This window comes from Antedon mediterranea, chromosome 6 (assembly GCF_964355755.1).
Source record: "Antedon mediterranea chromosome 6, ecAntMedi1.1, whole genome shotgun sequence".
Taxonomy (NCBI): Eukaryota; Metazoa; Echinodermata; class Crinoidea; order Comatulida; family Antedonidae; genus Antedon; species Antedon mediterranea.
The window spans coordinates 26,394,224-26,408,876 of NC_092675.1; the positions used below are offsets into that span (position 1 = coordinate 26,394,224).

A 14,653-nucleotide genomic window follows, 5' to 3' on the forward strand; every position below is an offset into this window, starting at 1 on the left:
AGCGCGCAACTAGTCTTTCCTCTCGATTTCACAAGGTTTGCATTTGCGTGTGTTAAAACATAACTCAGGAGATCAAACATGGTAACAAGTTGTAACAATTTATGCAGATGTGAAAAGGGTATTATGGACAAAATTGTTAAACTGTAAATGTTCTTATAACAGATTAGTAATAGTATATATCACTGTGTGATTTAAAAAATTGATTGAACTGGGTCCTTGGCTAGGATGTCCCATGGAAAGTCCCCCAAGTCAAGCATGTTTTTGTTTTGTTCATGCGAGGGAAATCTATAATAAATTACATTCAATAAGTCAAAGATGCATTCCAGGTAGAATAGCAACCTTATTGTACTGTACATCAACACTTTCAATTTAAATGAAATTATGTTATTTTCTATAGACCAGAAATTCTGAAATACAAGATTTTATCCGACTGTTGTAGGGCTACTACTATTTAGGTTGCCCAGGTTTGCAAGTCTCCCTAAAAAATGTTTCTTCGGCTTTACAACTAGCCTTTTCACAGTCCTTCCTTTTTAGATGATCTTAGTTGATATTGCAATTTTGGTTACAGTAATACTGGTGAACAATCATGGTTACACATAAATAATTTGTTAGCAAAAGAAAAATTACATTATTTTGTATATTATATTCATACTTAATACAACTACTTTCTTTGACAGTTTATTTTCTAAAATAAAATAGGGTTAGTATTTATCAAGAGGTAGTAACTGGTTTTAATTAAAGGACAATTTTTAAATTTATTATTTTTTAAATACTTCAGTTAGTTATTTGTTATTATATAACCCAGTGATATAAATATGTGAATGTGATTGGTCGTAATTGCATCACGTGACTACCGCTCTAAGGATAGTAAACGTTATAAATCCTCTAACAGTGTTATTTTGGTACATTAGTGCTATTGTTGTATGTATAATGAGTCTTCATTTTTTAATGGTATCGAATGGGTGTCACGAAACCTAAGACCACGAAAGCTAAGACCCCATAAGACCTAAGATCACGAAAGCTAAGACCCAAGACCTAAGATTACAAATATTTATCTTTCGCACCTGCCTTGTATTTTAACTCCAAACATTTATTCTGAATACCACACCTTAGAATTGGCACTTTCATGAAAAAGAATCACAAAAAAAGTAACAAATACATTTTTAAATTGATGATTTTACAGACGTTTTTCTCGCCTACAGTACAGTAGGCCTACCCCATGTTCAATGTTTTTGTTTCTATGGAACGTCAAAAGAGCAAACATTATATAGAGGGCTGAAAACTCTGTGGAGTCCATCTACAGTGTGGATGGAACAATGTAAAATTAAAATTGTAATGATAATAGTATAGTCATGCAAGTACTGTACGAAGAAATAAATACTGGCAAATAAATTTTAATTTAAAAATCATGATAAGTTTTTTTGTTTCGTTTTTTTTCTGTTTTTATACCTGTACTATTATTGTTGCTCTTTTGGCGCTCCATAGAAACAAAAACATTATGCATGGGGAGCTCGAGGAGTTACATTACAGTATACAAAGAAACACATCTGTAAAATCATCAATTTAAAGGATTTATTTATTTGTTATTATGTGTTTCTCCTTCTGAAAGTACTTATAAGTCCTAATTTGAAAGTGTGTTGTTCAGGATAAAGTTAGTCAACAAATTTGGAGTCAAAATACAAGAAAGGCAGGTGCGTAAGAAAAACATCCTCTGAACCAACACAATGGAGTATATATACCAACAAACAACCCGTCAAGTTTGTTTGTTGTAAAGAAAAAATTTACATTTACTCAACGGGCGAAAATAATGTGAGTTTATCTATGTTTTTTCGGTAGTATTAAATTATATTTATGGTAATAAATTAAACCTACTGTGTTTAAAATTATGTATGGATAAACAAGTATTGTTTTTAAGCTGTAGTATATCTTAGTATTTGTAATCTTAGGTGTTGGGTCTTAGCTTTCGTGATCTTAGGTCTTAGGGGGTCTTAGCTTTCGTGGTCTTAGGTTTCGTGACACCCGGTATCGAATATCCCTAACTCACACTCATTTGATTTTTAAAAGGCCAGATGTATATGTTCTGTTTTTGCAGATTATAGAGTACAGGATGCAAAGTAAACATTTCTGTGTGAAGGTAGACTTAATAGCTTCAATCTCAATTGACATTCATTGTAGCTCCCTCTATAGAGCTTTCTAAAAGGGTGGGGCAAATGTTAATCATTTGATTACTGCACATACAACACAGGGTCAAATTATTTTAAATTAAATAAAAATAAAATGTATTTAAATAATATCAAGATATCTTTTATTATACATTTTAATACACTATTTTATTTATGCTTAATTAAATTTTGCATTTAAATTGTAATTTTGTTAATCTACCGTAATCTAGATAATGTTTTTACCTAACTGTAGATATTAATTAATTGTTCTTAAAAAAAAAAAGATATAATATTATATTATATCCGTTAGAGTAATAAATGTAAAATCATTAGTTAACACATTTTATAATTATTTGCTTTTACTTTAAATATAGGTTTATAAAAATATTGTATGATTTAATAAATTAAACGTTACAGTGCAAGTTCCGAACCTACCCTAAAAGGTGGTTCAGCTGCGTCTGCAGTAGGTGTAAATGATGTGTTTCAAACTGGGACTATTTTTATATAACAGGTCACAAAATAAAATATTGGACAAGTTAGCTATCACCAGTACTGTAATTTTTTCTACATCACTATATCGAGCCAATGTACAATTATAGCATTAAGCACTCGTATTGCATTACAAGTTGGCTTATGTCGCTGTGTCAATGTGCTTACAGTTGACTCATAATGTTATGTCAGGTAATGATGAGCCAGTGTCCTCACTGATTAACATACTGTCCTCACTGATTAACATACTGTAATATCAACAACTAGAATTTCCATTTAGCAGAATCAGTAGTAGAATTTCAGAAAGTATCAATGCATTAACATTAATGTTAGTTTTCCCATGAGATTGAGAATAAAGATGACTTTTTATATTATATCTTTAAAGTTTAATTTTGTTTTTCATATGCATTATGTTCAGGCCCGTAGCCAGGGGGGGTTTTTATGGTTCGGGCGAACCCCCCCTTTACAGCGAACCCCCCTTAACCAACTGCGAACCCCCATCCCCGACATGCCCAATACCTCACCCTCATCTCCAAAAATCCTCCAAATACGTGCCCCACAGTACAAAAAGTTGTTTGTAAATTGAAAAATTCGTAAACTTGTTCGTGAACCTTCTTCTCTGTATGAGCGTCAACTAGTGATACGTGTCTGTAAATTTCTAAAAGCTGCAAATGAATTGCCGATTTTAACCTGAAAAATAAATGTTTGGTCCCTGCATGTAACATGATATTGACGCGTCTCATAGCGAGCTCAGCTGGCGCACGAACGATTCGTACAAAGGACACCGCCAGACAACTGCGTACCTATAATTGTTTAGTAATAATCACTGGCAGTCAGGCAGCATGCATAAAGTATATAGCCTTCCGACGTACATCAGTATTTATGTGTGACTATGAAGTATAATGTATCATAGAGGATTATAGTGAATATTAATATTTTACACTATAATATCTATGGTATCAAGTACTGTAGTTCACATTATGGCATCCGATTATTTTTTTCTAGACCACCAGCCGATGCGTACTAAAATGTATCAATATCACCTATTTACATATTTATATTCCTCAACAAATTGCTGTAAATAAATATTATAGATAGAGCTAGCAAATAGCATTTGCCTTCACCCAGTGTGATTTTTTCTGGGCTGCTCCTAGATATACGTTCGCATTGAACTTGAACGCAAAACAAAATACGGAGTAAATGATCAAACAATCGGCGGTTCCGCACAGAGCACGCGCATCTAACATACGGCAACAAATAGTTATCGTCATTTAAATTATCGACGTGTTTGAGGAGGAGGAAAAAGTATGATCTTTTTGCTCATTGGTTATATAGCATGCTGCACGAGAGTGTCTTTTCCGGCCATCTAGGGGTGTCATTTAACAAAATTCGCTTCGCATCAGGCTGGGGGAGTGGGGGGGGGGGTGGGTTTGACCCAAATATTTAGTGTCCGAACCCCCCCTTGAAAGATCCTGGCTACGGCCCTGATGTTAGTGTCGTAAGAACATGTCATTCTACTGATCTTTTTTCAAAAACATCTTTATATTATAACATATAAATACTGTAGTGTAATTAAAGAAAGTAATTCAAGGCAATGTGTTGCAATTTATTAATTTAGATTTAATGAATTATTAATAAATATTATTTTGGATGATGAATAAAAGAATTATTGCCGGTAAAAGTACAACTATTTAATATTTGACATTTTGTATTAGATTTCGATGCATCTTTCAGTACAACCTTACTTATTTTTTAAATCAGGAGAACATAGGGAATATAGGTCATCAAATTTAATTTGTATACTGTAGCATATAATATGCAGTGGTACAGTGTATCCAGACAAGGTACTGTCGTTAATTTTCTGCAATTTATTTGGAAATGTTATCATGGAGCTATTAATTATTATATCTCTATGATTTGATCATGAACTTTTTCGACCATTTTCTCAAGATACTATTTTGCTATATTAAAGCCTAGTAGTAGTAGGCCTACTGGTTTTTTTTTTTCACAATTACATTTACAATATTTAATAGTATACCAAAAGAAGCGAGTGCTTGTCAGTTTGGTTACCATTATTTAAATGTATACGGTATACAACATTCAGCAAAAATTATGTGTAAAAAAGTCAAGGCATTTGTCGCTCACGACCGGTCAGAACTTTTGGTAGGGCACTCCCCTGTGGGGATACAGGGAAAAATTACCATCTACTTTAATAGTGACGCACATTAGCACTGTAGAATTTCTGTAGAGTGTACTCTATAATTTCAAGCATGGTACAGTGGGTCTAATTAACAGTTCTTATCAGATATTACAAACAACGTATAGGCCTAGTACAGTACTTACATAGGTAAACCTGGCACAAATTATAAATAAACAGTTGGCATAATTCACGAATTTCAATGCAGTAGTTAAAAGAATTGATCCATGAACTATGACCTGTCTGTAAATGCTCTGTGTCAATTTCAACCTTGCTGTCTCAGCTTGACCCCTGGTTGGAATGATAACATTGCCCTACAGGAGACTATCACATCCCTCAGCTTACCTTTCTTACTATATAATGTTTTTGAAGAGATAGTTTATTAATAGCGGTAATGTATGTTGATTTACAGACACAGCGCCTGTCATATCTGCTTCGGTATTTTGTTAAGTCGACTAGACGTCAGAAGTCTGCGTACAGAGTCAACGGCTTGATGCCATCAATTTTGCTGTAAATATTTGTTTATGTTTGCTGATTGTTTCCTTGCAATTAATACAAAAATATGTAAGTAGAAATAAAAATATTATTATATTATTATTATAAACTCATGGTAAAATTGTTTTACATATATTTCATTTTAAACCATGTTGAGTGGGTATTGCAACCTAGTAACTCTGTGTATAAACCATGGTGAGTGGGTTTTACAACCTACTCTACATAAAGTAAACCTAGTAATGGTAAATAACAGTGAGCTGGTTAGTGTATAAACCACGGTGAGTGGGTTTTGCAACATACTTTACATAAAGTTAACCTAGTATAGTAACTGACCGTGAGCTGGTTAGTGTATACACCATGGTGAGTGAGTATTGCAACCTAGTAACTCTGTGTATAAACCATAGTGAGTGGGTTTTGCAACCTACTCTACATATAGAGTTAAACCTAGTATGGTAACTGACGGTGAGCTGGTTAGTGTATACACCATTTTTGTACAACCTACTGTACTCTACATAGAGTAGTAAACCATGGTAAATGATGGTGAGCTGGTTAGTGTATAAACCGTGGTGAGTGGGTTTTGCAACCTACTCTACATAGCGTTAACCTACAGTAGTATGGTAAATGATGGTGAGCTGGTTAGTGTTTACACCATGTTTTGCAACCTATTCTACATAGAGTAGTAACCTAGTAATGGTAAATGATGGTGAGCTGGTTAGTGTATAAACCGTGGCGAGTGGGTTTTGCAACCTACTCTACATTGAGTAAGTATTATTTTCAGTAACCTATAGTAATGGTAAATGATGGTGAGCTGGTTAGTGTATAAACCGTGGTGAGTGGGTTTTGCAACCTACTCTACATAGCGTTAACCTACAGTAGTATGGTAAATGATGGTGAGCTGGTTATTGTTTACACCATGTTTTGCAACCTATTCTACATAGAGTAGTAACCTAGTAATGGTAAATGATGGTGAGCTGGTTAGTGTATAAACCATGGTGAGTAGAGTTTGCAACCCAGTACTGTACATAAACCATGGTGAGCGAGTTTTTGCAACCTAATGTATTATAGTATAGTAATGGTTAATGATAGTGCCGAGCTGGTTTTGAAACCTATCCGTGATTGTGTATAAACCATGGTGAATGGGGTTTGCAACCCTGTACTGAACACAAACCATGGTGAGCGAGTTTTCCAACTTATCATAGTAATGGTTGTGATGGTAAGCTGGTTTTAAAACCAGGGGCTGTTACTGTAAATCATGGTGAGCAGGTTTGCAACTGATGGACTGACTCGACAACCTATTGTAGGGTATAATACTGGTGGGCAGTTTTTGTAACTTACGGTACACAGTAAACTACATGGTGAGCTGGTTGTACAACCTACTGTATTTTGTAACCATGGTGGGCCTACTTTGCGGTTCTCGCCAAAGTTAAGCAACGTTGGGCCCGGCCGCGTTCTGGATGGAAAGACCATCTGGGAATCGCATTGGTTTCTGTATAAACTGGAGAGTGATGGTGTAATGATTATATCGGACTAGTATGTAATAGGTATGGGTTCGAGCCTATCTGTACCATACTGATTACATCCTTTAGGCATCATATACAGTAGTGCACATTGACTAATCAAAACGATTAGGAGATCGTCGCCCGATGTGCTGATCTAGTAGACACTGCACTGCTGGCTACTGTGGGTTCATTAAGGGTCTAATCCAAATTTCCTCTGTTTCCAGGTAAGCTTGAGGACCAGAATTAATACCTTTTAAACCATGTGTCTGTTTCAATAACTCTTATCATGTACAGTAGCATAATTTTTATAAATATCCTTTACAATGTCTATATATTTTACAGCATTATACAATTGTGTTAGCCTGGAGCATGACTTGTGTAATAGCAAACATTTTACCCTTACCTTTAGCATTTCCGATGAAAGGTTAAGGTATGTTTGCATGTCTTTTCCTCCTGAATATTCATTTCTCATGAGATTTGTCAGTAAGTAATCAATCTACCAACATACGGTCTAGCTTTACGGTAATTGATCGTAACTACGAGAGTAAACATAGCCGCGCAGTGTTCAATTTATTGAAACACATTATTCAAAGGAAAAAAAATGTATGAAGACAAAATTAGACAAAAAAATATCCAAGCTTCAACAATAAATGTTATGAATGATGAATGAATATGACTGTTTCTGCTTAAACTGTGTCAGTGTACAATAGTATTATTAGGTTTGTATACGATTTCGAAAAAGTTCATTTGTCGTAATATGAACAGAGAGCTTATTTTGTAGTCATCATATAATCACCTAATAACAAACCCATTAATCTTGTCAACCGTTCCTCTCGGTCTACAAGGTGTAAACAGAACCTTGCGTGTTATTAACATTATTGTAAATTGACATTTCATGGGTCCACTGCAAATGTAAGCAATACTAAATGAGATTTTTTAAACTAGTCATAGTTTAAATGCTCAGTCGAGGCAACCCCTTGGGACATGAGTGTGTAGTACAAAACATAAATTCAGCTCTCTCATTTCTTGTGGCTCCATCGCACAGGAAATCTGATACTAAGTGATCTCGCATGTTAAACAGTTATAGAATACTGAGGCAGGCATTAGAATGATAGTGTATTAGCAAAGCCTACAGACGAGATACTTCTTAGTTCTTTAGGTCGCTGTATTATTGGTAATGGGATATCCATGGTTGGCCTTTAAACTACGAGGAAAGAAAAAATCACAAAGTAAAAAAAAACGAAAGGTAAGTTTACAATATGTCACCACAATGACATTCAAGTTTATTTATAAAATGTCTTTAAGAATTGTTAATTGATTATTTGTCCATGTTATCGTTAAATTTAAGATTTTTCTCTTCGGCTAATGTAGTACACCTTGTCATCTGCCATTTAGCAGGTCCGTGACGACAGTCTTCCTACTCCCACTTCTTTATTTAGTGCTTCCTTATTTAGTTCAGACCATGTATTATTACATATGTTTAAATCTATCTAGCGTAGCTGTCCATTTCCTTCCTCTTGTTTTACCATATATCTTCCTTCCATTACAATTGCTAAATACATTAACATTAGTAATGGAGAGTCAATATTTTCAGTTGTCTGGAAAGTCTATTCTATTTTTCAGAATGCATTTTGTATATTATAGAATTTTGAATCTTAGAAGTTAACTTAAAAACATTTTATCGCACTGGCGTTAATGTGTTTGTTAAGAGTTACCAAAATAAAAATGAACTCCAAACGGCTGGGTAAATTTCCCTCGGGGTTAAATATCTCAACAATCATTTTTACTGACCACTGCCTGTGCAATAGAACTCACTATATGCTATACAATTCCAAAGTTACTGTTAAATTTGCTAAAACTATGGTGAACTAACTGTGTTGTTATCCAAATAGTAAACCTCCCTTTTCAGTGGAACAAGGCTACTTTAATAGCCATTGCTAAATCAACTTTTAAAAAGTGGACGCTAAACAAAATTAAGATTGGGTACTGTAGAAATAGAAGGAATAAAATTTACTTTAAAAAATTAAAAATTACTTTTATATTTTGGACCAGATGGAATAGATTTATTTAGGTATCAACGCAAGCAGCTTAGATACAGTAAACTGTTTTGTGGAATCTGTTCTCTGGATTTTAATGTATAAATTAAAAGAATTAGTCTTGTGGTAAATCTTTACTTTATTGGCTTCTACCTGTCAGGAAGACTTCGTTAGGATTGACCCCATCAGGGTGTTTGAGTGAAGTCAGAATTTTAAAGACACTATCGCTACAATTTTTTGATGTTCTGTAAAAATAATGCTTTTTACTTTGAAAAATTCAAACCAAGTCATTTCTGGTCTTAAATGTACGTTTTTTTATGGTTAAATATAATAAAAATAGAGAAACAATGCAGCACTACTGTACCTAGCTCGTGTCAAATGTCCCCTCATGGACGGTCTTAAAGGGTCTAGCTTTGCTTAGTTTTGTAGATCTAGCTGGAAAAGAGCTGTAACATTACTAACATACGAACATTGTATGCCAGCTATATGCCTAGTCTGATTTTGTCTAGTTGCTGCATTTAATTGTCTTTCTGTTTTTTGCAGAATTCAGGGAAAATCTGGTATTTTTGCTGAAAAGTTACGATTTTTCCATATTTTTTTGCCTTTACGATTGATCGAAGTAGTGAATTACACAAGAAAAACGAAAATATCAATCATGCTGGTATTTAGAGTGGGCCGCTTAAATTATCTAATTCAAATTATATTTCACATTTTAACTATTTATACTGCAGATGAAAACATTATCGCAATATGCCTGTATAATGTCTTATGATAATTTGTGCAGAAATAAACCTGATAAAAATCTCAAAATGGCTGCAGTTGCTTGCATTTCATTACCATTATTCCTTGATTGTTTAGCATAATTGCTGCATAAGTCATAATTTATAGGACCTGTTCATTAGGGACTTTAATCGATAGATAACTGATGGTTAATGCAGCTCATATTTGGTTTCAACATTAATTCGCCATGTATATTATTATATTGCATGTTATTGTTAAGCAAATTCAACTGGGCTCTTAAGCTCTGTGTACACCATCAAACTAGTTTGACAAAAAAACTCTGATGTAGAGTACTTTAGGGCTTTAAAGGTGTGTCCTAAAAGCTATCACCTATCAACCAACCAACAACGAATTTGAATAGTTATTTGCATATTTTGTCTCCATCAAATAGGAATTACGTAAATATCCCAAGAGATTTAGCATCTATATTTAATTATGCAATTAACATCAGGTAATTACACTAGAGTCAGTGTGTCCATGCCTTCTTTAAAAGAGGTTTTTAATTACATTTTAGTGTGAATTCTCAAACATCGGATGAACAAAATTTATCCATGGTTTATAATTAATTATATTTACCAAGTATTGATTGAAATATTTATGCATTCAGCTTGGTGATTTGTTCTTTAAATTAATGGTAAATAGTTCATTGTAACAAAGTTTTTATTCTTCTGTAGTAACATTGTCACAAAGCACATTTAATACCATCTACTGTAGGCCTATGGTATACCATCAATAATATTTTAAACATTATTGTTTACATAATTTTATTTAGTAAATAAATACATTTTTTTTTAAATTACCGTATGTCATTGTCAGTATTATAAAAAATAAACAAGTTTATTTATCAGATTCCCCCTTCACATCGCCTAGCAAAACTGTGGAGGGGCTGCTCTGTATTTCTCCAGAATTGTTCAACAAAGTTTGATGTTAAATAAAGGTGTGTAAGATGATTGAACATTACAACTTTCATATTAATTGTTATCAGATATCCCTAGATAATATACTGTTACGAAGAAAACATTAGAATTCTGTATTCTACAAAAGATACGGTGGTTACACTCTATAATGACCGTAAAATGTAAGCTTAAGATGATTCCGGAAACACTTGCCGCTAATTTATGGTTGCTGACTTAATGTGGATAAATTGTATTGATTTGGCTACCGGTATCGCTTCATAAATATCTCTTAATTAATCATTCAAGCATTCATTGTAGACATAATTGATCAGTGTTTTTGTAACAGTTACTGTTTTGTTATACCGTATTAGCCACGCTTTACGTAATACCATGGTTGTTTTAATTTAAAACTGGCTGCTTTAGGTTTTGTTTATCAAAATGTGTTCTTAAAATTCCCTCTTGAAACCAGACTAATAGAACCCCTCCAATCCCTTCTTTGGACAACCCCTCCTTTGGGACAGTCCCTAATGAGGGAACACCCGTACTAACACCTTTGAGGAAAACTAATAATTTGACAACCCCTATCTAAGGCTCTGTCTACACTATCAAACTTTATTATTGACAACACGATGTGATGTGGCCATATGGACATTATAATGTCATGCCACACTGTATTTGGGTACCGTATATCACTACCATAAATGTGCACATCACACTTTTTTGTCAAACTAGACAGATTTTAGGGGACACACCTCATAAAGGGGTACTTTGTTCGGTTCCAAAGGTGTCTCCTTGGTAGGAGTTTTACTGTATCTTGAAAATGTTTTTGAACAAGCCCATCAATTGACCGGTTTTGAGAGAGTTGATAAAATGTAGTGTAAGAACAATTTTAATTTATTTTTTAATCAACATGGTACAGTGTTCCACTCTATGCTTATTTGATTGTTATAATATTTGTGTATCTTAAATTGTTTTGGTCTCTATGAAAAAAAATGAAAATCTAATTAATAAATCAACTTGTTTGTCGCATCTTATTTGGTTTGCATTCAAATTTGTTTGAGAGAGTTGATAATTTAGTAGTGTAAGAACAATTTTTATTCATTTTTTAATCAACAATCCATGCTTATTTAATTTTATAATTTGTGTATATCTTGAACTGCTTTATGTCTGTATAAAAAAAATCTAATAACTTGTTTGTCGCATCTTATTTAGTTTGCATTCAAATTTGTCATTTTCATTGTTCCCATGTCATGGGTCATTTGTTGTCATTGTTATCTAATACCATTGATTTGTCAACAAGTCTGCTCATCCAATCATTAGCCTGGATAAGCCCCTGTATTGTCCAATAGTGGATAAGCTAGACCCCCAAGGCAACTTTCTGTCTTCTCTGAGGATTATTCAAGGCTGTACACCTATGTATGTTTGCTGTGGGTAATTGCAGTCTGTCTGGTGATTGGATCTATCTGGTGCTATAAACTAAAAATTCTGTAGATATATACTTCTTTTAAGGTAATTTAATTATTTAATCATATTTAAAATACACATATATTTGGTATAGTTTACACCAGGCACATTTTTGGTCATGTATTGTTGTAGTGAATAAGAGAGTTTTAAGAAACAGTCAGGTGGCAATTTAGATAAATTGAGAGTCAACTGGATTTATCTCAGAAGCAAGGCATTTCAAGTTTGGAGATTAATATGACGATAGACACTGGTTACTGTATGCTTTGTAATTATATGATGATATTATTAAATTTATTCACCAATACAGATCATTCATCCTAATGTTATTGTTATTGTACAAGAATATGTTAAACATGATGTTTGGCATGCCTTATTGCTAATCATACAAACTAATGTAATTTTTGCATTAATTTTTCCATGATATACTTTATGCTTCTAGGATAATTTTAATGTCCATCCTTACTACTATATTTAGCAAAGGTCATGTTGGTGCAGTTATTACCCACCCTCTGGCTGGTATAATTCCCCAGTTGATTATTTTTAACATTGTCTGGAACTTTGTGTTCTACAGGTAATGACTTTTACTTTTTAGTAGGTATACAGTACAGTATACCATTCGTCCATATTTTTTATTAAAATTGACAATCCTTTTAGCCTACTCCTATATACTATCTTTTATTTATTAATATTATACTAATTGTAAAACCGTTCAACCAAGTTTAATTAAAAGTATAGTGGTAAACATAATTTAAGTCAGCTGTCACCATACTCCATCATGGTCCCAATATATTTAATCATACGCATCATTTATTCCATTTTATTCATCAGTTAAAATATATAAAATATACACTAAAGTTAATAGTGTATTTTCTATGTCATACCATTCAACTGTTACATTTAGGTATCGATTACAGTAACTGTACTGTGAATTATTGATACTGTAGCTTATACCCATCCCACCTCCCTCCGACTTCAAGTCATGATGGCCGGTAATTGCTGTACAGTATGTTGTATGTTATTCAGACGGTTCAAAGAAAGTTAAAAGCCAATTTTTGTCAACAATTGCCATTCTAATACAATATTATGATAGCCTAAAACACTTTAGTGAAATTTTAAAGGTGCCCTTGCGCGAACAGCGCAAACATCTTCGCCAATGGTTTGAGAGAGGAAACAGTTAAGTGTTCAGCTAAGAACAGTAGAACCCTATGAAAGGACCCATCAAAGTGTCCTTCTTAAAAGGAGTGTCCATTTAAAAGGAGTGTCCATTTAAAAGGAGTGTCCATTTAAAAGGAGTGTCCGTTTAAAAGGAGTGTCCGTTTAAAAGGAGTGTCCGTTTAAAAGGAGTGTCCGTTTAAAAGGAGTGTCCGTTTAAAAGGAGTGTCCGTTTAAAAGGAGTGTCCGTTTAAAAGGAGTGTCCGTTTAAAAGGAGTGTCCGTTTAAAAGGAGTGTCCGTTTAAAAGGAGTTGGCCATTTAAAAGGAGTTGGCCATTTAAAAGGAGTTGGCCATTTAAAAGGAGTTGGCCATTTAAAAGGAGTTGGCCATTTAAAAGGAGTTGGCCATTTAAAAGGAGTGTCCGTTTAAAAGGAGTGTCCATTTAAAAGGAGTTGGCCATAGTGTTAAAATATATAATTCTCCACGATAAAGTATACTAAACTATTGTACAAGGAGGGGTTGTAATTTATTACTGTATTGTCTCACACACAGCAATCGCTACTCTTTAGTTAAAGGACACCTTCCCTACATTTTTTAGATCTAATTTAAGATCACAAATTATATTTAAGGTAAAAATAATACTCTTATGGTCCTACTGCGATAACTTTTTTCGTCTTTAAATGGTTAAAAATGAGAAAAATAAGTTGATTCTAATATTATAGCGGCCCGCTATAAATCTCAAAATGCATATTGCGCGCGGATTGATATTTTTGTTTTTCTTCTGTAATTCATCCACTTTTCGATCGATCGTGAGGCTAAAACAAATGGAAGACTCCTAACTTTTCAGCGAAAATACTGGGTTTTCCCCAATTTGTATTTGAGTCTGGCGAAAATAGAAAGACAATTAATTATGCAGCAACTATACAACGTCAGGCTAGGTATATAGCTAGCGTACGATGTTCGTACTTTACCGATGTTTACCAGCTAGCCCTACAAAACTAAGACTAGCTAGACGAGGCCTAAAGTCCGTTCACGAGAAGTCACTCGCCGCGAGCTACTTAATAGGTCAGTGCATTGTTTTTCACCTTTTATCATAATTTACCATAAAACGTACATTTAAGACAAGGAATGACTTGGTTTAATGTTAAAATGTCTTTAAGTATCTATCTGTTCTGAAAATATACAAATTACTACTAGAGTGTAATTTAGCAAATTCATATTAAATAGTGATCAATATATCCACATTAACCTGTGGATTTAGATTCTATTCAAAATGCAATATGGAATATGGTGGTTGGTAAGGGTTATGCATGAATGAATTCAGGGTATTATGGGATAGAATTCAATATGTGTGTTTGTAATAATGAATTGACAATTGAAGGCAGAACCGATCGGAGTATGCTTGCTGATGAAACCAAGCTATTTAGAAGCAGAAGTGGTACGTATTTATATGAGTGTTCGTAATTATCAACCGATGTGATT

At 33.7% G+C, this 14,653-nt stretch overlaps 1 protein-coding gene across 30 annotated transcripts in view; it reads left to right on the plus strand.

Moving 5' to 3' along the window:
- LOC140052368 (uncharacterized) overlaps positions 1 to 14,653 on the plus strand; it is a 116,685-nt gene that overhangs the window by 5,906 nt on the left and 96,126 nt on the right. For 21 of the 30 annotated variants that reach the window (XM_072097911.1, XM_072097922.1, XM_072097927.1 and 18 more), the window contains exon 1: positions 14,398 to 14,609. In XM_072097911.1, the coding sequence (XP_071954012.1) occupies positions 14,580 to 14,609 (30 nt within the window). In that variant the 5' untranslated portion in view covers positions 14,398 to 14,579. Of the gene's footprint in view, positions 1 to 5,260; positions 5,413 to 11,954; positions 12,064 to 14,396; positions 14,610 to 14,653 lie in introns of those variants that run through there. The other 9 variants (XM_072097936.1, XM_072097938.1, XM_072097939.1 and 6 more) reach the window with 4 other exon arrangements.